General features: G+C 46.9%; 2 protein-coding genes across 6 annotated transcripts in view; one reads left to right on the top strand and one right to left on the bottom strand.

Annotated features, from left to right (window-relative positions):
- CCDC40 (coiled-coil domain 40 molecular ruler complex subunit) overlaps positions 1-19,789 on the bottom strand; it is a 103,593-nt gene extending 83,804 nt beyond the window's left edge. Inside the window, exons 1-3 of one of the 3 annotated variants that reach the window (XM_069752421.1) lie at positions 19,668-19,789; positions 3,215-3,272; positions 2,792-2,936 (exon numbers count right to left, since the gene is read on the bottom strand). In XM_069752421.1, coding sequence (XP_069608522.1) covers positions 2,792-2,936; positions 3,215-3,241 — 172 coding nt within the window. In that variant the 5' untranslated portion in view covers positions 3,242-3,272; positions 19,668-19,789. Of the gene's footprint in view, positions 1-2,791; positions 2,937-3,214; positions 3,273-19,444; positions 19,551-19,667 lie in introns of those variants that run through there. The other 2 variants (XM_069752422.1, XM_069752420.1) reach the window with 2 other exon arrangements.
- The window catches only part of TBC1D16 (TBC1 domain family member 16), an 84,938-nt gene continuing 80,461 nt past the window's right edge, over positions 19,725-24,201 (top strand). For 2 of the 3 annotated variants that reach the window (XM_069752424.1, XM_069752425.1), the window contains exon 1: positions 19,725-19,923. In XM_069752424.1, the coding sequence (XP_069608525.1) occupies positions 19,858-19,923 (66 nt within the window). In that variant the 5' untranslated portion in view covers positions 19,725-19,857. The remainder of the gene's footprint in view (positions 19,924-24,201) is intronic. The other variant, XM_069752423.1, reaches the window with a different exon arrangement.

Here is a 24,201-nt window from a genome sequence, read left to right as displayed (position 1 = left end):
AAAATAATTAAAAAAAATAAAAAATCATCATATACTCACCTTCCAGCGCCTTTCCCGCTCCTCGCGTGCTCCGGTGACCGGTCCATGCATTGCAATCTCGCGAGACCGCTACGTCATCATCTCACGAGATCGCAATGCACTCTTGAGACCGGAGCACGCGAGGAGCGTCGTTAAACGCTTCCTGGATCCAGGGGCCAACGGAGGGTGAGTATATAACTATTTTTTATTTTAATTCTTAACAGGGATATGATGCCCACATTGCTATATACTACGTGGGCTGTGCAATATACTACGCGGGCTGTGCAATATACTACGCGGGCTGTGCAATATACTACGTGCGCTGGGCAATAGACTACGTGGCTGGGCAATATACTACGTGCGCTGTGCAATATACTACGCGGGCTGTGCAATATACTACATGACTGGGCAATATACTACGTGCGCTGGGCAATAGACTACGCGGGCTGTGCAATATACTACGTGACTGGGCAATATACTACGTGCGCTGGGCAATAGACTATGTGGCTGGGCAATATACTACGTGCGCTGTGCAATATACTACGCGGGCTGTGCAATATACTACGTGACTGGGCAATATACTACGTGCGCTGGGCAATAGACTACGTGACTGGGCAATATACTACGCGCGCTGGGCAATAGACTACGCGCGCTGGGCAATAAACTACGCGCGCTGGGCAATAAACTACGCGCGCTGGGCAATAGACTACACTTGCTGGGCAATAGACTACACGCGCTGGGCAATAGACTACATGCGCTGGGCAATATACTACGTGTCTGAGCAATATACTATGTGGTTGGGCAATATACTACGTGTCTGTGCAATAGACTACACGGGCTGGGCAATACACTACGCAGGCTGGGCAATATACTACGCGGACTGTGCAATATACTACGCGCGCTGAGCAATATACTACGTGGCTGGGCAATATACTACATGGCTGGGCAATATACTACATGGCTGGGCAATATAGTACGTGGCTGGGCAATATACTACGTGGCTGGGCAATATAGTACGTGACTGGGCAATATACTATGTGGCTGGGCAATATAGTACGTGGCTGGGCAATATACTATGTGGCTGGGCAATATAGTACGTGGCTGGGCAATATACTACGTGGGCTGGGCAATATACTACGCGGACTGTGCAATATACTACGCGCGCTGGGCAATATACTACGTGGCTGGGCAATATACTACATGGCTGGGCAATATAGTACGTGGCTGGGCAATATACTACGTGGCTGGGCAATATAGTACATGACTGGGCAATATAGTACGTGACTGGGCAATATACTATGTGGCTGGGCAATATAGTACGTGGCTGGGCAATATACTATGTGGCTGGGCAATATAGTACGTGGCTGGGCAATATACTATGTGGCTGGGCAATATACTACGCGGACTGTGCAATATACTACGCGCGCTGGGCAATATACTACGTGGCTGGGCAATATACTACGTGACTGGGCAATATACTATGTGGCTGGGCAATATAGTACGTGACTGGGCAATATACTATGTGGCTGGGCAATATAGTACGTGGCTGGGCAATATACTATGTGGCTGGGCAATATAGTACGTGGCTGGGCAATATACTATGTGGCTGGGCAATATACTACGTGGCTGGGCAATATAGTACGTGACTGGGCAATATACTATGTGGCTGGGCAATATACTACGTTGCTGGGCAATATACTATGTGGCTGGGCAATATACTACGTTGCTGGGCAATATACTACGTGGGCTGTGCAATATACATGGACATGCATATTCTAGAATACCCGATGCGTTAGAATTGGGCCACCATCTAGTAAGAAATAATTATCCTACAATGTTAAAGCAGAAACTAAGCAGAAATTAAAAAAAAAACCCTGTTTTTGTTACGCTACCAGCCAAAACAAATCAATTATATAAAAACCATAACCACTTATGGACCCCAAAAGCTTACCAATACAGTAAGAGGGTTTCCAGCAAAAACAAGCATTCATGGAACTCTATCGACCAAAAAATGAACAAGTTATGGCTATCAAAATATGGCGACCGAAGACAGCTTTCATTTCAATTTTTTTTTACAGTAGTTAAAGATAAAAACAACTACCTAAATTTGGTATCACCATAAGCAAACTGATCCATAGAACAAATTTACCAAATTATTTTTACCGCAGAGTGAACGTTGTAATAACAACACAAAAAAAAAAAGGTAAAGTTGCTCTTTTTTCCCCCTACTGGAATTTTCTTTTCTCGTTTTTCAATACATTATATGGTAAAAAGAATGATGTCATTCAAATCTACGTCTGTTATCACTAAAAAAAAAAAAAACAAGACGTTGTAAGTCAATGGAAAAATGAAAATGTTCTGACTTTGGAGGATGACAGCTAAAAACCAATGTGGGAAAAAAAATTGCAGTCTCCAAAGGGTTTAGGTATCAACGGCCCTTTAATGAAAAGTGGAAGCAGTGTGGGTTAAATGCCAATAACTATAGCAAATGGTAATTTTCATGTTAAACATTACTATGAAGTCCAATATGAGAGCAGCATAAATCCACAATAGCCGAAGTTTACATTTCATTGATTCATCTGCTAATATTTAGCTACACGTCCGTCAGTATACAGTACTGGTCTGGTTGGTGAATAACACCCATAAGTAAATACAGGAAAAAAAGAGGGCAAGTGTTCATTAGAAGAGGAATGCTTATTTATCAGGGAACGCTGGTGGAATAAAGATGATAAAGAGTCTGTAAATAGAAAGGTGCATGCCAAAGCACACTTACCCAAGCCTGCGCTGCTTTCCATGTCATGAGATAGAACAGACCTTGAGAAACTTGCTGCGGAGGAGATGCGGGCTACATTGTCGTCGCTAGTTATTACTGGGGTTTTCATGTCGTCTCTTTTATCATCTATGTCATCCCTTTGCGTCTGTACAAAAAAAAAAGACATGCGATCCCTATATAGTCTATGCAATCATACAATGCTTTTTTCGTGAACCAGGAACATTTCTCATGTACAGCACCATGGAATTAATGGTGCTATATAAACAAATAATAATATTAATCTCCATATATCTATTCTAGTGACTGTGTCTGGTATTGCAGCTCAGTCCGAATCACTCAGAGTAGCAAAAAAAAAAGTTAAAATGCAAAATAATACATGACAGATGTGCACAAACCGTTACACTTTGCGGGTTCATCTCTTACCTCTTCACTTGTTGCTTGGGTGTCCATTGCTGTGTCAGAATCATATTCAGCTTCAGACCTAGTATACAAAATGTATTATTCATTTTTAAGTCCTATGTAAAACGTGTATATGGCAGCATAGTGACTCAGTGGTTAGCACAGTTGCTTGGCAGTGCTGGGGTCCTGGGTTATAATCCCACCAAGGACAACATCTAGAAGGAGTTAGTATGTTCTCTCCGTGTTTGCGTGGGTTTCCTCTGAGTACTACGGCTTCCTCCCACACCCCAAAGACATATTGATAGGGAATTTAGATTGTGAGCCCCAATGGGGACAGCGATGACAATATATGTAAAGCGCTGTGGAATATTATCGGTGTATATGGCCTGGTGAGCAAAATCTCTTTTACTTCTGCTCACTGGGCCCCAGGGTACAATAATGTATTGTGCGCCAATGCAGCGCACATCTCGGAGCAGGGATCTTTCCAAAACAGAACAGCCACGCAGCAGCTCCAGGGAAGCTTCCTCCACATCTTCTGTGACATGCTGCTAATGGTGCCCACGCGATGACATCATCACGTTGGCGCCAGCATGAACTCGCGCGCCAGGATACCAGAAGTGCAGCTGCAGGGGATTGTATGAGAAGTAAGTATGAAACCCTTTTTTTTTTTTTAATAAAATGAATTAAATGAGTCTGCGTCAGTGTGTGTGGGGGGGGTTATGATGAATTGAGGGTGGTGGACAAGGGATAGTAAATGATGTATTGAGGTGGGGATGGGGAGGACAGCAAATGATGAATTGAAGGTGGATGGTGGGGAGAGCAAATGATGAATTGAAGGTGGAGGGTGGGGAGAGCAAATGATGTATTTAGGCTGGAGGATGGGGGACACTAAATGATAAATTGAAGATGGGGAAAGTAAAGAATTATATATTGAAGGTGAAGCAGAGCAAATGATGATGAATTGGGTGGGGGTCAGCAAATAATGATACATTGAGAATAGCGGAGAGTAAATTATGTTTTCAGTGCGGGGGAGAGCAAATTATGCTGTATTGAGGGTGAGAGAGAGCAAATGATGATGAATAGAGATTGGGGGAGTGGACATTACATAATGAATTGGGGTGAAGGGGGCATGTATATATAATGAATTGGGGCATCGGGAAATACAGAGTGCAGGACGTTGAAGATGCAGGAATATCACTGGTATTGAATTGAGGGAAAGAGTATAGGTTCTAAACAATTTATATATTTATTGGGTGGGGAAAAGTGGCTATGTATAGTTAGTGGGGACACAGTGGTGGATTATCAACCTAAATTTGGAATGGTGGCTTGCATAATAACTAATTATAAATTAATGGTGTGGTGTATGTATTTATTCAGCTGCGTAGTGTAGAAGTTGGGAAAAAATTGGGGAATGTGCTCTAGATAACTGTGAGTTATTTTCTGCAGAGAAAAGTCCTGGCTGGAAGAAGTGACTGATGGTCTAGGCTTGATGAAGAAAAGCGAAGCTGAACGACTTCAACTAGAGATGTCACCGGTGAGTCAGTGTGTTACCTCTACACTGACACTATATACAGAGCTCCTGTGTATAATGTTACTGGTGTTTACTGTATTACCTGTACACTATATACAGAGCTCCTGTGTATAATGTCACTGGTGATCACTATATTACCTGTACACTACACACTATATACAGAGCTATTGTGTATAATGTCACTGGTGATCACTGTATTACCTGTACACTATATACAGAGCTCCTGTGTATAATGTCACTGGTGATCACTGTATTACCTGTACACTGACACTGTGCACTATATACAGAGCTATTGTGTATAATGGCACTGGCGATCCCTGTATTACTTGTACACGATACACTATATACAGAGCTCCTGTGGATAATGTCACTGGTGATCACTGTATTACCTGTACTGTTATGACCTGGTGGTCAGGACAATAATGGACCTGGTGGTTAAGAGCACACGGAATGACCTGATAGTTACTGATAATATAGGACGAGCTCTGAGACGTGGGAACTCTGCTGACCGCAATCCCTAATCCTATCACACACACTAGAAATAGCCGTGGATTGCTCCTAACGCTCCCTATGCAACTCGACACAGCCTAAGGAACTAGCTAGCCCTAAAGATAGAAAAATAAAGCCTACCTTGCCTCAGAGAAATTCCCCAAAGGAAAAGGCAGCCCCCCACATATAATGACTGTGAGTAAAGATGAAAATTACAAACACAGAGATGAAATAAATTTAGCAAAGTGAGGCCCGACTTACTGAACAGACAGAGGATAGGAAAGGTAGCTTTGCGGTCAGCACAAAAAACTACAAAAAGACCACGCAGAGGGCGCAAAAAGACCCTCCGCACCGACTCACGGTGCGGAGGCGCTCCCTCTGCGTCCCAGAGCTTCCAACAAGCAAGACAACAATCAAAATAGCAAGCTGGACAGAAAAATAGCAAACCAGAGAAAAACAAGCAGGAACTTAGCTTCTGCTGGGAAGACAGGTCACAAGAACGATTCAGGAGTGAACTAGACCAATACTGGAACATTGACAGGTGGCATGGAGCAATGATCTAGGTGGAGTTAAATGGAGCAGCCAGCTAACGAATTAACCTCGTCACCTGTGGAAGGAACCTCAGAAGCCGCAGCCTCACTCACCACCACCAGAGGAAGCCCATGGACAGAACCAGCCGAAGTACCATTCATGACCACAGGAGGGAGCTTGACAACAGAATTCACAACAGTACCCCCCCCTTGAGGAGGGGTCACCGAACCCTCTCCAGAGCCCCCAGGCCGACCAGGACGAGCCAAATGAAAGGCACGAACCAGATTGGCAGCATGAACATCGGAGGCACAGACCCAGGAATTATCTTCCTGACCATAACCCTTCCATTTGACCAGGTACTGGAGTTTCCGTCTCGAAATACGAGAATCCAAAATGTTCTCCACCACATACTCCAACTCCCCTTCAACCAACACCGGGGCAGGAGGATCAACGGATGGAACCACAGGCGCCACGTATCTCCGCAACAATGACCTATGGAATACATTATGGATGGCAAAAGAAGCTGGAAGAGTCAAACGAAACGACACAGGATTGAGAACCTCAGAAATCCTATACGGACCAATGAAACGAGGCTTAAACTTAGGAGAGGAAACCTTCATAGGAACATAACGAGACGACAACCAAACCAAATCCCCAACACGAAGTCGGGGACCCACACAGCGCCGGCAGTTAGCGAAACGTTGAGCCTTCTCCTGGGACAATGTCAAATTGTCCACCACATGAGTCCAAATCTGCTGCAACCTATCCACCACAGTATCTACACCAGGACAGTCCGAAGACTCAACCTGCCCTGAAGAGAAACGAGGATGGAAACCAGAATTGCAGAAAAACGGCGAAACCAAAGTAGCCGAGCTGGCCCGATTATTAAGGGTGAACTCAGCCAAAGGCAAAAAGGACACCCAGTCATCCTGATCAGCAGAAACAAAGCATCTCAGATATGTTTCCAAAGTCTGATTAGTTCGTTCGGTTTGGCCATTTGTCTGAGGATGGAAAGCCGAGGAAAAAGACAAATCAATGCCCATCCTAGCACAAAAGGCTCGCCAAAACCTCAAAACAAACTGGGAACCTCTGTCCGAAACTATGTTCTCCGGAATGCCATGTAAACGAACCACATGCTGGAAAAACAATGGCACCAAATCAGAGGAGGAAGGCAATTTAGACAAGGGTACCAAATGGACCATCTTAGAGAAGCGATCACAGACCACCCAAATGACCGACATATTTTGAGAGACAGGGAGATCCGAAATAAAATCCATAGAGATATGCGTCCAGGGCCTCTTCGGGACCGGCAAGAACAAAAGCAACCCACTGGCACGAGAACAGCAGGGCTTAGCCCGAGCACAAGTCCCACAGGACTGCACAAAAGAACGCACATCCCGCGACAAAGACGGCCACCAAAAGGATCTAGCCACCAAATCTCTGGTACCAAAGATTCCCGGATGACCAGCCAACACCGAACAATGAACCTCAGAGATAACTCTACTAGTCCATTTATCAGGGACAAACAGTTTCTCTGCTGGGCAACGGTCAGGTCTATCAGCCTGAAATTTTTGCAGCACCCGCCGCAAATCAGGGGAGATGGCAGACAAAATTACCCCCTCTTTGAGAATACCCGCCGGCTCAGGAACACCCGGAGAGTCGGGCACAAAACTCCTTGACAGGGCATCAGCCTTCACATTCTTAGAGCCTGGAAGGTACGAAACCACAAAATCAAAACGGAAAAATAGCGACCAACGAGCCTGTCTAGGATTCAACCGTTTGGCAGACTCGAGATAAGTCAAATTCTTGTGATCCGTCAAGACCACCACGCGATGCTTGGCTCCTTCAAGCCAATGAAGCCACTCCTTGAATGCCCACTTCATGGCCAACAACTCTCGATTGCCAACATCATAATTGCGCTCAGCAGGCGAAAACTTTCTAGAAAAGAAGGCACATGGTTTCATCACCGAGCCATCAGAACTTCTTTGCGACAAAACAGGACCTGCTACAATCTCAGAAGCATCAACCTCGACCTGAAACGGAAGCGAAACATCTGGCTGGCACAACACAGGGGCAGAAGAAAAACGACGCTTCAACTCCTGAAAAGCTTCCACAGCAGCAGAAGACCAATTGACCACATCAGCACCCTTCTTGGTCAAATCAGTCAACGGTTTAGCAACACTAGAAAAATTACTGATGAAGCGACGATAAAAATTAGCAAAGCCCAGGAACTTTTGCAGACTCTTCACAGATGTCGGCTGAGTCCAATCATAAATGGCCTGGACTTTAACAGGGTCCATCTCGATAGTAGAAGGGAAAAAAATGAAACCCAAAAATTAAACCTTCTGAACTCCAAAGAGACACTTTGACCCCTTCACAAACAAAGAATTCGCACGAAGGACCTGGAACACCATTCTGACCTGCTTCACGTGAGACTCCCAATCATCCGAGAAGACCAAAATATCATCCAAATATACAATCAGGAATTTATCCAGGTACTCTCGGAAGATGTCATGCATAAAGGACTGAAATACTGATGGAGCATTGGAAAGCCCGAATGGCATAACCTGGTACTCAAAATGGCCCTCGGGCGTATTAAATGCTGTTTTCCATTCATCGCCCTGTTTAATACGCACAAGATTATACGCACCACGAAGATCTATCTTGGTGAACCAACTAGCCCCCTTAATTCGAGCAAATAAATCAGACAGCAGCAGCAAAGGGTACTGAAATTTGACTGTGATCTTATTAAGAAGGCGGTAATCAATACAAGGTCTCAAAGAACCATCCTTCTTGGCCACAAAAAAAAACCCTGCTCCCAATGGTGACGACGACGGGCGAATATGACCCTTCTCCAAGGATTCCTTTACATAACTCCGCATAGCGGCGTGCTCTGGCACAGATAAATTGAACAGTCGGCCCTTAGGAAACTTACTACCAGGAATCAAATTGATAGCACAATCGCAATCCCTATGAGGAGGTAGGGCACTGGATTTGGGCTCATCAAATACATCTCGGTAATCCGACAAAAACTCCGGGACTTCAGAAGGGGTGGATGACGAAATAGACAAAAATGGAACATCACCATGTACTCCCTGACAACCCCAGCTGGACACAGACATAGATTTCCAATCCAATACTGGATTATGGACCTGTAGCCATGGCAACACCAAAACGACCACTGTTATGAAAGGTAATTCAGTACCACAATGGACATAGAGGTCAGCGCACATACAGTGACCTGGCAATAACCCAAAAAACAAGAACGAGCTCTGAGACGTGGGAACTCTGTTGACCGCAATCCCTAATCCTCTCCAACACACTAAAGGCAGCCGTGGATTGCGCCTAACGCTCCCTATCCAACTCGGCACGGCCTGAGAAACTAGCTAGCCTGAAGATAGAAAATAAGCCTACCTTGCCTCAGAGAAATACCCCAAAGGAAAAGGCAGCCCCCACATATAATGACTGTGAGTTAAGATGAAAAAACAAACGTAGAGATGAAATAGATTTAGCAAAGTGAGGCCCAACTTTCTGAACAGAGCGAGGATAGGAAAGGTAACTTTGCGGTCAACACAAAACCCTACAAAAACCATGCAAAGGGGGCAAAAAGACCCTCCGTACCGAACTAACGGCACGGAAGTACACCCTCTGCGTCCCAGAGCTTCCAGCAAGCAGAAAAAAACAAATTGACAAGCTGGACAGGAAAAAAACAGCAAACAAATAGCAAAGAGGAACTTAGCTATGCAGAGCAGCAGGCCACAGGAACGATCCAGGAGGAAACAGGTCCAATACTAGAACATTGACTGGAGGCCAGGATCAAAGCACTAGGTGGAGTTAAATAGAGCAGCACCTAACGACTTCACCACATCACCTGAGGAAGGAAACTCAGAAGCCGCAGTACCACTTTCCTCCACCAACGGAAGCTCACAGAGAGAACCAGCCGAAGTATCACTTGTGACCACAGGAGGGAGCTCTGCCACAGAATTCACAACAGACCACATCATGCAGATTATGCAACACCAAAAAGCGAATATCCTCCTGATGTGCAGGAGCCATGCACATGGTCAATTGGGTCCAGTACTGAGGCTTATTCTTGGCCAAAGGCGTTGCATCAATTCCTCTCAATGGAATAGGATACTGCAAGGGCTCCAAGAAAAAAACACAGCGCCTAGCAAACTCCAAGTCCATCAAATTCAGGGCAGCGCCTGAATCCACAAATGCCATAACAGAATAGGATGACAAAGAGCAGATCAGAGTAACGGACAAAAGAAATTTCGACTGTACCGTACCAATGGTGGCAGACCTAGCTAACCGCTTAGTGCGCTTAGGACAATCGGAGATAGCATGAGTGGAATCACCACAGTAAAAGCACAGCCCATTCCGACGTCTGTGTTCTTGCCGTTCAGCTCTGGTCAAAGTCCTATCACATTGCATAGGCTCTGGTCTATGCTCAGATAATACCGCCAAATGGTGCACAGCTTTACGCTCACGTAAGCGTCGATCGATCTGAATGGCCAAAGACATAGACTCATTCAGACCAGCAGGCATGGGAAATCCCACCATGACATCCTTAAGGGCTTCAGAGAGACAATTTCTGAAAATTGCTGCAAGGGCACATTGATTCCACTGAGTGAGTACAGACCACTTCCTAAACTTCTGACAATATATCTCTACCTCATCCTGACCCTGACACAGAGCCAGCAAGATTTTCTCTGCCTGATCCACTGAATTAGGTTCATCATAAAGCAATCCGAGCGCCAGAAAAAACGCATCAACATCACGCAATGCCGGATCTCCTGGCGCAAGGGAAAATGCCCCGTCTTGAGGGTCACCACGCAACAAAGAAATAATGATTTTCACTTGTTGAACAGGGTCACCTGAGGAGCGAGGTTTCAAAGCAAGAAACAATTTACAATTATTTTTGAAATTCAGAAACTTAGATCTATCCCCAAAAAACAAATCAGGAATAGGAATCCTAGGCTCTAACATTGGATTCTGAACCACAAAATCTTGAATGTTTTGTACCCTTGCAGTGAGATTATCGATACAAGAGGACAGACCTTGAATGTCCATATCTACACCTGTATCCTGAACCACCCAGAGGTAAAGGGGAAAAGAGAGACAAAACACACTGCAAAGAAAAAAAAATGGTCTCAGAACTTCTCTTATCCCTCTATTGAGATGCATTGGTACTTTGGGCCACCTGTACTGTTATGACCTGGTGGTTAAGAGCACACGGAATGACCTGATAGTTACTGATAATATAGGACGAGCTCTGAGACGTGGGAACTCTGCTGACCGCAATCCCTAATCCTATCACACACACTAGAAATAGCCGTGGATTGCTCCTAACGCTCCCTATGCAACTCGACACAGCCTAAGGAACTAGCTAGCCCTAAAGATAGAAAAATAAAGCCTACCTTGCCTCAGAGAAATTCCCCAAAGGAAAAGGCAGCCCCCCACATATAATGACTGTGAGTAAAGATGAAAATTACAAACACAGAGATTAAATAGATTTAGCAAAGTGAGGCCCGACTTACTGAACAGACAGAGGATAGGAAAGGTAGCTTTGCGGTCAGCACAAAAAACTACAAAAAGACCACGCAGAGGGCGCAAAAAGACCCTCCGCACCGACTCACGGTGCGGAGGCGCTCCCTCTGCGTCCCAGAGCTTCCAGCAAGCAAGACAACAATCAAAATAGCAAGCTGGACAGAAAAATAGCAAACCAGAGAAAAACAAGCAGGAACTTAGCTTCTGCTGGGAAGACAGGTCACAAGAACGATCCAGGAGTGAACTAGACCAATACTGGAACATTGACAGGTGGCATGGAGCAATGATCTAGGTGGAGTTAAATAGAGCAGCCAGCTAACGAATTAACCTCATCACCTGTGGAAGGAACCTCAGAAGCCGCAGCCCCACTCACCACCACCAGAGGAAGTCCATGGACAGAACCAGCCTAAGTACCATTCATGACCACAGGAGGGAGCTTGACAACAGAATTCACAACACTGTACACTATATACAGAGCTCCTTTGTATAATGTCACTGGTGATCACTGTATTACCTGTACACTGACACTGCACTATATACAGAGCTATTGTGTATAATGGCACTGGCGATCCCTGTATTACCTGTACAGGATACACTATATACAGAGGTCCTGTGTATAATGTCACCAGTGATCACTGTATTACCTGTACACTATACACAGAGCTCCTGTGTATGTCACTAGTGATCACTGTATTACCTGTACACTATATACAGACCTCCTGTGTATAATGGCACTGGTCATCGCTGTATTACCTGTACACTGACACTATATACGGAGCTCCTGTGTACAATGTCACTGACGATCCCTGTATTACCTGTACACTATACACTATATACAGAGCTCCTGTGCATAATGTCAATAGTGAGCACTGTATTACCTGTACACTATATATAGAAATGCTGTGTATAATGTCACCGTTGATCACTGTATTACCTGTACACTGACACTATATACAGAGCTTCTTTGTATAATGTTACTGGTGATCACTGTATTACCTGTACACAGACAATGTGCACTATATACAGAGCTCCTGTGTATAATGGCACTGGTCATCACAGTATTACCTGTACATTGACACTATATAGAGCTCCTGTGCATAATGTCACTGGTGATCTCAGTATTACCTGTACACTATACATTATATTACGCCCAATGGTGGCGCATGTGGATTTGTGATCCCACTGTGCCAAAGGACCGGGCCTGCCCCGGAAGGGGTGTAGCTAAGTGGCTACCTGGTGTTCACTAGAGCTCCTGATGGTGCAGACAGACTGGGCTGTAGATAGCACTCCTGGGCAGAGCCCGGTACTGCAACTGTTGACCCCTGGGATCAGGTACGCTGCTGCTAATTAGGGTTAGGTCTCCATTCAGACTAGTAAGTTCTGGAACCTCTACAGAATAGTTACTGACACAGAGTCGGGCTCGGTTCAGACACGCTGGTCTAGGATACTGGATCAGGGTTTGAACACAGACAGACCGGGGGACAATGTTCAGGCACTGGTGGCTCACGGGACCAGGGGACTTTGGGAACAGGACTGGCTGCTCTTGGATAAATGGACTATGGATACAGGACTAGCCACACCAGGACCAGGTGTATATTTTCAGGACACTGGATGCACAAGGACAAGGGGACTTCACAAATCACTAGCAGGACATCTTACTTAGGGTTGACTTTCTGGACGTCACCCTAGAACTTGATACTATGTGATGTGTCCAGAATGACGTCTTTAGAAAGCCCACCTCCGTTAATGCCCTAATTCGTGCTGATTCAGCCCGCAATCCTGCCACCATCAGAGCTGTCCCGGTCGGACAGTTCCTGAGAATGAGACGGATATACTCATCTGACCAAAAGATTAATACTCAGGCCGCTGATTTACAGTCCCGATTTGAATCACGCGGTTACAGCCGCAGGAGCATCAGGCGTAGGTTTGATAGAGCTAGAAAGACCCCGCGTAGTGACCTACTGTATACTTCAAAAAATCGTAATACAAGGGGTAATAATGATACTATCAGATTCATCAGTACGTACAATCACGAGTGGCAGAACATCAGGGACATCTTGAATAAACACTGGCCAATTTTAAAGACGGAGCCCGCCCTGGGGGCCACCTTGGGTGATTTTCTTGCCATGACCTCCAGAAGAGCACCTAATATTGGCAACCTCCTAGTGTAGGAGTCATTATGTTCCACCTATCAAGAACATTTTTGGTACTCGGGTCGACCCCTCTGAGTTGAAGACAATTCCATGTTACTTTAGAACGCATCACAACTGTGACATGGGGTCTCTCCAAGTCAGGGGAACTGCGAGCCTACATATGAGAATTAGAGGAGGCAACAATAAAAAACGGTTGGCACAACGAGAGGTAAACTGGATAGTGCACCTAGATACCATGGTACCAAAGGGACTCAATGAGGCGTTAAGTTTTGCCTCATATCTGTAACTTAGTTCAGAAATCTCTTTCTTGATATTAGACTTTTCCATTTCCCTTATCACATTTGGATCCTTCTATTTATTTTCATTTTTTTCAGTTTTTATTTATTCTTTGACAAGGGCTGGACTGTACCCATACTTATCTGCATATGCCTCCAGTCATATTGTATGTCCCTTTGTCAGAATTTGTTGCATTCCTGATCCTGAATTGAACTTTCAACAAGAATCAGAATATCCCTGGATATGGACGTTCTTTTTTATACCGTACGGCATTGTCATGCAATTGATCATTAATTAATAGCTGCTTTGGGACTACTATTAATGTTATGATACTGCAGATAATTTATGATCTATTTGGACTAATGTGGATATATGACTGGCTTAAAATAGTATCTATTCTCAGACACTCACACAGCAGTGCGCGAGCACGCTGTTGATCCTGCCACTCCTCCCCCGTCGCAGCGTCTCCACAGCCCCTGGTGCACGGGTGGTGAATCCATATTCCCACGCATGCGCGTTCGCGCTTGACGCCGGCGTAGGACCTGCAGATCGCAGTGCGCACACGCCACAAACGCTGATGTGAGTGGCCGGTTCACATCATGTGACTGGCTCCAGCACTAACCACCAATAAGATATAAAGGTCCTTGCCTGGATTAAGCTCTATCCCCTTGACAAAGCTAAAGAATAAAAGCGAAACGTACGTTGGGGCTCTGCTGGATCCATCTTGGTGCCATTTACCCTATTTATCATTGCTGGTAAGCGTTGCGCTGTATATACATTTACTAGAAGACCACTTGGTCATAACATGTTTGCACCTTAATGAGTGAACGCTTCCCACTTTTACTGGTTCTTTATTATGGGGCATGTGGCACTGGTGATCCTATGTATCATCCTTTTCTACTATTTATTTGTGTGTTTGTATTCAGTGTTATTATGATGTTAAAAATAAATACTCTTTTTTAGCCTAATTGCTCCGTTATCCTCTGGTTTTTTATTATTATATGGAGTTGGTTAACCTTTCCTCTTTTGAGGATTTTTTTTGCACAATTGTGTGCATGGTGCTATTACAATGTGGTTATCTGGTACTTGTATCACATACAGAGCTCCTGTGTATAATGTCACTGGTGATCTCTGTATTACCTGTACACTATATGCAGAGCTCCTGTGTATAATGTCACTGGTGATCTCGGTATTACCTGTACACTATATGCAGAGCTCCTGTGCATAATGTCACTGGTGATCTCGGTATTACCTGTACACTATATGAAGAGCTCCTGTGTATAATGTCACTGGTGATCTCAGTATTACCTGTACACTATATGCAGAGCTCCTCTGTATAATGTCACTGGTGATCTCGGAATTACCTGTACACTATATACTGAGCTCCTGTGTATAATGTCACTGGTGATCTCGGTATTACCTGTACACTATATACAGAGCTCCTGTGTATAATGTCACTGGTGATGTCGGTATTACCTGTACATAATATACAGAGCTCCTGTGTATAATGTCACTGGTGATCTCAGTATTACCTGTACACTATATACAGAGCTCCTGTGTATAACGTCACTGGTGATCTCGGTATTACCTGTACACTATACAGTATGTTACGCCCAATGGTGGCGCATGTGGATTTGTGATCCCACTGTGCCAAAGGACCGGGCTGGCCAGGAAGGGGCGTAGCTAAGTGGCTACCTGGTGTTCACTAGAGCTCCTGATGGTGCAGACAGACTGGGCTGCAGGTAGCACTCCTGGGCAGAGCCCGGTACTGCAACTGTTGACCCCTGGGGTCAGGTACGCTGCTGCTAATTAGGGTTAGGTCTCCATTCAGACTAGTAAGTTCTGGAACCTCTACAGAACAGTTACTGACATGGAGTCGGGCTCGGTTCAGACATGCTGGTCTAGGATACTGGATCAGGGTTTGAACGCAGGCAGACCGGGGGACAATGTTCAGGCACTGGTGGCTCACGGGACCTGAGGACTTAGGGAACAGGACTGTCCGCTCTTGGATAAATGGACTATGGATACAGGACTAGCCACACCGGGACCAGGTGTATATGTTCAGGACACTGGCCACACCAGGACAAGGGGACCTCACAAATCACTAGCAGGACACCTTACTTAGTAATGGCTCTAAATGTTGCTTGGCAACTCCCTAGGGGACAGGGAGTCTATTAACCTGGATGACTCCCAGCAATTGGCTGGGACCATCTTTCGGGTGTACTAATTATATTAAATGTCTCTTGGCTACCCGCTGAAAGCATTTAGTATATGCACGCACTGCCTCTAAGAATGGGGGAGTGCCTGCACTAGTGGTGCTGCAAGGGACAGGGCCAAGGGTTGGGGCGGTGAGTAAGCCGGTGTCCCTGCATGGAGGGAGAAGGGGACACCGTAAATTCCACGTGTCACCAGGGTACGATGAGCACCATCACTTCGCAGTGACTGTCTGAGGCATGTGATATCTGTATAACACGGCCCGACCCTCAGCCTCTCTGTGCACCCATACATGACGTAGGAGCAAATCTTTAATCACAAATCTGAACGTTCCATGCATTTCCTACAGAAAATGACTTCATCTGGATGTCCGTGAAGGTGGGTAGTGTAAAGTGTTAACTGGCTGTCTGACAATGAGCCCTTACTTTTCTTGGTACATCACAAGTGTGAGAACTGGCACAGCTACTGGGAGTGCACAATATGTAGAAATCTCTGGCAGCAAAAGGGGCCATATCTCTGGATCAGTGGAAATAACAAACCATTTGGCCCATGTTCTGTCTGATATCCCCAGTCTGCTGTCTGCTTGTTATCCCCACGCTCTGCCATGTCCAGACACCGACTCAAGGGTCTAGAGTAAAAAAATCCTTATCACTTCTCCTCTGCAGCTCCATGGCAGGTCTAAGTGTCACCATGGCAACAGACAACAAACAAACCCTGCACAGTGTCCTCCTACAGTCAGGCTCTATCTGCCCAATGTATATCAGCATAAGGGGACCTCCCTAAGAGGCCACGGCTGCCAGACCCCAACTCTGGAAGCTAGGACAGTGGGACGGCTGCTGGACCCCCAACTCTGGAAGCTAGGATAGAGGGAGGGCTGCCGGACCCCCAACTCTGGAAGCTAGGATAGAGGGAGGGCTGCCGGACCCCCAACTCTGGAAGCTTGGATAGAGGGATGGCTGCTAGACCCCCAACTCTGGAAGCTAGGATAGACGGAGGGCTGCCGGACCCCCAACTCTGGAAGCTTGGATAGAGGGAGGGCTGCTAGACCCCCAACTCTGGAAGCTAGGATAGACGGAGGGCTGCCGGACCCCCAACTCTGGAAGCTTGGATAGAGGGAGGGCTGCCGGACCCACCAACTCTGGAAGCTAGGATAGAGGGATGGCTGCCGGACCCCCAACTCTGGAAGCTAGGATAGAGGGAGGGCTGCCGGACCCCCAACTCTGGAAGCTTGGATAGAGGGATGGCTGCCGGACCCACCAACTCTGGAAGCTAGGATAGAGGGATGGCTGCCGTACCCCCAATTCTGGAAGCTAGGATAGAGGGATGGCTGCCGGACCCCCAACTCTGGAAGCTAGGATAGAGGGACGGCTGCTGGACCCCCAACTCTGGAAGCTAGGATAGAGGGATGGCTGCCGTACCCCCAACTCTGGAAGCTAGGATAGAGGGATGGCTGCTGGACCCCCAACTCTGGAAGCTAGGATAGAAGGACGGCTGCTGGACCCCCAACTCTGGAAGCTAGGATAGAGGGATGGCTGCCGTACCCCCAACTCTGGAAGCTAGGATAGAGGGACGGCTGCCGGACCCCCAACTCTGGAAGCTAGGATAGAAGGACGGCTGCTGGACCCCCAACTCTGGAAGCTAGGATAGAGGGATGGCTGCCGTACCCCCAACTCTGGAAGCTTGGATAGAGGGATGGCTGCCGGACCCCCAACTCTGGAAGCTTGGATAGAGGGATGGCTGCCGGACCCCCAACTCTGGAAGCTTGGATAGAGGGATGGCTGCCGTACCCCCAACTCTGGAAGCTAGGATAGAGGGATGGCTGCTGGACCCCCAACTCTGGAAGCTAGGATAGAGGGATGGCTGCTGGACCCCCAACTCTGGAAGCTAGGATAGAAGGACGGCTGCCGGACCCCCAACTCTGGAAGCTTGGATAGAGGGATGGCTGCCGGACCCCCAACTCTGGAAGCTAGGATAGAGGGATGGCTGCCGTACCCCCAACTCTGGAAGCTAGGATAGAGGGACGCAGCAGTTATTATTGTACGCTAAGCCCCCTACCTGTCCTCGCCCAGTCCGAGCGGTCTGCGCCATACAAAAATACTGACCCTAGTGAAGCCTGTTAGTGTTTCCACATGTGGGCTACTCATTTCACAAGACGTGCCCCCCACACAATGTATGATGCCCCACAGTACATTCCCCCCGCGCAGTATAATACTCAGCAGCACCTCCCCCAAAGAACGTAAAATGCCCACCAAATACAATGCCCCACAACGCATCTGCCCATTTTGGCTCTCACTGAAGAGCTGGAGGAAGGTGAGTTTAAGTGCTCCTTTCATTTTGGTGTTGGTGCTGTGTGGCGGCCATTGTTGCTGTGGCTTTGTGCTGGTGGGGCGGCGCGGTCTGGAGTCATGGGGGCTTAGTCTGGCAGCATGGGTGCTGTGGGGCAACAGGCCGTCCGCCCTGCTGGTGCATGGCCGCTGTGGCGGTGGGCGCCGCACGGCTCCGCTCCGTTAGGGCGATAGGACCCACTACGAGGTTTGCCGTGACGGGGCAGTGGGCTTCATACAGTCTGATCAGAATGTTAAACTGAAAACCTCATATTCAGTTATATTAATTTTTGCCTAGCGGCTTTAGATCAACGTATGATTTTGGGATGTACGGTTCATGCTCTTTTTTTTCTTTTTTGCAAAGCATCTGCACAATATGCTGTCAGGCAGTACTCTCCACACACACACACAAAGGCTCAGTGGATAGCACTGCACGGTGGCTCAGTGGTTAGCACAGCAGCCTTGCACCACTGGAGTCCTGGGTTCATTCCCACCAAGGACAACATCTGCAAGGAGTTTGTATGGGTTTCCTCCGGGCACTCCGGTTTCCGCCCACATTCCAAAGACATACTGATAGGGAATCTAGACTGTGAGCCCCATCGGGGACAGCGATGTGTAAAGCGCTGCGGAATATGTTAGCGCTATATAAAGAAAATGCAATTGAAGCATTAACCCCTTGATGCCCATCCCTACACCCGTGCCCCGGTCTGCATGTGTGGAGTGCTACACAGCCGGCCTTTGCCTGTAACAGGAGCGGTCTCCTATTCCTGCTGGTTAACCACTTAGATGCCGCAGAGCGAGGCACAGCACGTCGTGTTGCCATGACTGGGTAATATAATGCCCTATTCACCTTACCGATCATCTGATGTTTGCGGTCTGCTGCTGTGATGGCCCACCATGGACATGCGACCGCTGCAGCCAATCATTGCGTGATGATGGGACTGACTGCAGCGGTCAGGTGGAACAGGAGAGGAAAGGTTACTTTAAGGGCTTATTGCCTGGTGATAAGATAGGGCTGCTCGGGCCCTCGCCGATCCCTCCATACAATGTCTATGGGACTGCTGGGGGACGGGTCGGGCACGGGTGATGCGGATCCGGTGCTATACACGGCCATTACCCGGCACCACAGCCCCGTCCACCATGCTTTACACTGCCATCACCTCCGCTCCGACATAATAAATATCACCTCAGTGACCAGAGATACGAGGCACCGACCTCCGCGCTCCAGACATCTTCTCGTTGCTAAGCGACGCTGTCAACTTCCGGAATAGGCGTGACCTGTGCTGGACTGTACCAAAGCCCCTTCAGAGGAGGGGGGGGCTGAAGTGTTTCTCCCGACACTGGCGTGTATGGGGACCATTGCGGAGGTCGGTTATATGGGGGGCAGTATAGTGAGGAGGCGCGCTCACCGGTCACCATGTGGGGGGCTCGTCTGCCCCTGGCTGGTGTAGGCATAACATGGGCATCGTGCACACAGCGTGCTGTGCTCGGCCAGAGCTGCCACCTCCGATAATGCTGGCGCGGTGCGCACGGTGACTGCTAACGGGGGCCAGCCTGGCAGGGAAGGGGTTACCCGGATCCGCCCCGCCCGCTCCCTGGATGGTGCTCGTGGCTGCGGCCGGACGGGGCAGTGTGACCCACCACGGGCAGCAGAGAGCGGAGAAGGTAGGTGGGTGCCGGGGCCGCAGCTGGCTCTATATGTATATATGTGTGTGCCCACGTTCTGCCCACTCTTGGCATGTCCGGCTGACATCACTTTTCTTGGGAGTTTTCTTTGTGAGTGGGACTGTGGGAGCGTCCTCGCCTTGAGAGGCTCTGCTCATGAACCCACTATTCAGTGAAACCCCCCAAACCTCTTTCTTGGTCATCACTGTGCCCATTGGGGTCACTGCCTACATTCCTGTATAGAGCTGACCATACGAAGGGCTTGGCCTCCACCGCCCGGGCTCCATCCTGACATAATCTGTGGGGGCACAGACGGAAGCCCCCCATACAGTCGTCTGATCACTTTTGGGGGCCTTTTTACAATATTGGTAGGGAACTCCCACAAACGTGAGGGGCTCCTATAAACGCCAAGAAGATGATGTCCTAGTATTTAAAGGGGTTGTCCGGTCAAGACACGTTGCCACGTTTCCTAAGAATAGGTGACTACTTGCTGATCGGTGGGTGATGTGCCCCCATCATCAATAAGTGATCACTTATGTGGTGGATAGGTGATAACTTGTTTTCACTGGACATCCCCTTTAAACAGGAGTCCTCATGGCGTATCTTATAGGCCTTTGCATTGATCCGTTCCTGTTATTCCTCTTATCAATATATGAGAGAATTGACAACTGGGTGGTAACAGCTGGTGGGTGTCGCTGTGCTCTGACCAATCAGTGCGGACTATAGGAACACGCCCTCCTTCACAAAGACAATTGTCACCACATTGGCAGTTTCTTCCCTCCAGAAGTTGATATCGGATGACACGACCTGGAGATAGGAGTTTCTCAGTATTGGCCAATCATGGCTGCTTTCTCCCAAAAACTGCGCCCCCTCGGTCACACTGTGTGGGGTATTGCAGCTCAGCCCCATTATCTTCCATCTAGTCTAACTGCAATACCAGACATAACCTATAGACCGGGGTGGCGCTATTTCTCTATTTTTCTGTAATGGTGGGCAGCCGCTTTGAACATGATCGCGGCTAACCAAGAACGGCCTTTGTGGCTTCTATTTATAACGGAAGCCAAGCGCTGTGCCGAATCTGGCGCCTGACTTACCCAACTGACATGTTTTGGGGTCCAATGTGAGATCCCGCCGAATGACAGCAAGCAGAGATACTGACCGGGACAGGCAACTTGGAAAGTCATCGTTGTATAAATAACACTTCCTTTTGATTACTACATAGATAATATTTTGAACCCTTCACATCCTAATATTCGGAGAAAGTGACAACTTATATGTAGCATATGCATAAAAACTTGTCAAGTGTCTGGTGTTGGGGGAGTTAAAGGGTTAATGTAATCTGTTTTTCCTGGGAAGTCTGTGTGTTTTCTGTTACATTGGGGCGGTGAGAGCTGTGCATGGTAAACCTCCCAGGGCCGTATACATTACTTATGTCACCGTGTACACTCATTACTGTAAGCAGGAAGGACGCCTAAGGTGCCGAAATCCACCAGCTGGGAGTCAGGCGAGTCCGCAGCATAAGAGCTATCTAATGTATATGGTTCTCCATGCCCCCCTGACAACCTATGTCCCGGGGGTAAGAAGGGTGGGCATCCTACGTTCCCATGGGAGGTAACCCACTGATGGAAATTGGAGGCATGCCCGTCTGAGTGAGTATGAGGAGCAAAGCCGGTCATCCACACTCATTAGCTGATGGCCAAATATTACTTCTACTGAGATCATGCAAAAGTTTGGACACCCCTGGTCAAGAACTACTGTTATGAAAGTTAAAGATGGCACATTTCCTTTGTTTTAGGCAAAAAAAAAGTTTTATAGTGCAAAAACGAAAATGGGTTGTTGTAAATGTTTGTGCACCCTTGGAGATTTGTGTTCTCAGATAACGTTGACCAAGGTTTCAGACCTTAATTAGCCTGTCAGGGTCATGGCTTGTTCACTATCATTGTTAAAAAAGGCCAGATAGCACAAATTTCCCAACTTTTTAAAAACCCAGCATCCTCTAACCTTGTGCCAAAAAACAGTAGCCATGGGTTCTTCTAGCACTCTGAAAATGAAAACGGTGGAAACCTACAAAGCAGGAGAAGGCTTTAAGAAGATAGCAAAGTGGTTTCAAGTTGCCTTTTCCTTAGTTCGAAATATAATTAAGGGACAGCTGAGGTCAAGATAAGGTCTGGAAGACCAAGCAAAATTTCAGTGAGAGTTGTTCATAGGATTGCTAAAGAGGCAAATCAGAACCCCCTGCTTGACTACAAAAGGCCTCTAGAAAGATTTAGCAGACTATAGAATTGTGGTGCATTGTTCTACTGTTCAGAGACACCTGCACAAATATGGCCTTCATGGAAGAGTCATTAGAGGAAAACCTCTCCTGCGTCCTCACCATAAAATTCAGCATCAGAAGTATGCAAAAGAACATCTAAGCAAGCCTGATGTATTTTAGAAACAAGTCTTGCGGACCGATGAGGTTATAATAGAACTCTTTGGCCACAATGATCAAAGATATGCATGGAGAAAAAAGGGCAGAGAATTTCAGGAAAACAAGATCTCGCCAACCATTAAGCATGATGGTGGATCAATTATGCTTTGGGGTTGTGTTGCAGCCAATGGCAAGGAGACCATTTCTCAGGTAGAGGAAAAAATGGATTCAATGAAACTTCAACAAATTGTTGATACAAACATAACACCATCTGTAAATAAGCTGAAGTTGAAAAGAGGATGGCTTCTACAAATGGATAATGATCCTAAATATATGCCAAAATCCACAATAGACTACCTCAAAAGGTGCAAGCTGATAGTTTTACAATGGCCCTCACAGTCCTGTGATCTGAATATCATTGAAAATCTGTGGCTAGACCTCAAAACAGCAGTGCATGCAAGACTACCCAGGAATCTCACAGAACTGGAAGGATTTTCCAATGAGGAATGGATGAAAAACCCCTCAAACAAGGTTGGAAAGACTCTTGGCTGGCTACAAAAGCGTTTACAAGCTGTGATACTTGCAAAAGGGGTTTCGGCCACAAGTAGGTCCTAACCATGCACGGTGCTCAAACTTTTGCATTGGCTCATTTTTCTTTTTGTAATTTTTAATGTGTAATATTAACGCCTATATCCGATCACTCACTCGCTCCTGTCACCTGCATCTTAAAAACATCTCCAGAATCCGACCTTTTCTCACCTTTGAAACTGCTAAGACTCTTACTGTCGCTCTCATTCATTCCCGTCTGAACTACTGCAACTCTCTTCTGATCGGTCTCCCTCTTACCAAACTTTCTCCTCTCCAATCCATCTTGAATGCGGCAGCCAGGGTCATATTTCTGTCCAGCCACTTCACCGATGCCTCCATCTTGTGCCAGTCATTACACTGGCTACCCATTCGCTACAGGGTCCAGTATAAACTCATCTCTCTCACCCACAAAGCTCTCCACAGTTCTCCACCGCCTTATATCTCCTCTCTCATCTCCGTCTATCGCCCTACACGTGCCCTCCGTTCTACAGATGACCTAAGACTAACATCCCCCGTAATCCGAACCTCGCACCTCCGTCTCCAAGACTTCTCTCGTGCTGCGCCAGCTCTCTGGAATGCACTTCCCCAGACGATCAGACTGATACCTAGCCCCGACCTATTCAAGCGCGCTTTAAAAACCCATCTCTTCAAACAAGCCTACCACATCAACTACTCAGTAAACTAACTTTGCCCTATCTAATATATAATTGCCTAGAATACTACTTCCTGCAATTTGTGCCAACTTCCTGTCCGGAGCTAATGTCCGGAGCTAATGTCCGGAGCTAATGTCCGGAGCTAATGTCCGGAGATAAGTGACGTCAACAGTGTCCAGTGTCTGATTGGTTGCCGCCTGCTGCGAGCGACCAATCAGAAACGTGCCGTACTGTGACACACTCCGCCCGCCATTTTGGTGTGATTTTTGAATTTTTACCTCACAGCAAGTTTCTACTGCGTGGAGGCGGGCCCAGTGACGTTGCTCTTCAAGCTCCTGCCGAATTTCGTCAAAAAAATGATAATACCATTTACCAAAACTATATATATTTAGTTGTGAAGTGGTTCAGTGACATTTTCACACCAATTTTGAACTTTTGTTTGGTGTTTTCTCCATATACTGCCTATTATTCACTGACTGTTATACTGAGAGACTGCCGTTTATTAACCTCTTCTTTGCCACATTGGGTATATTGCTCTATTATTTGCCACATAAGGACATTGTCCATTATTGCCCAGCAATTTCTCTGCAATATAAACTTCCTATTTATTAATATCTGCATTCCTGC

The sequence above is a fragment of the Ranitomeya imitator genome, chromosome 2, assembly GCF_032444005.1.
Source record: "Ranitomeya imitator isolate aRanImi1 chromosome 2, aRanImi1.pri, whole genome shotgun sequence".
NCBI lineage: Eukaryota > Metazoa > Chordata > Amphibia > Anura > Dendrobatidae > Ranitomeya > Ranitomeya imitator.
This window is presented reverse-complemented; position numbering and strand designations above follow the sequence as displayed.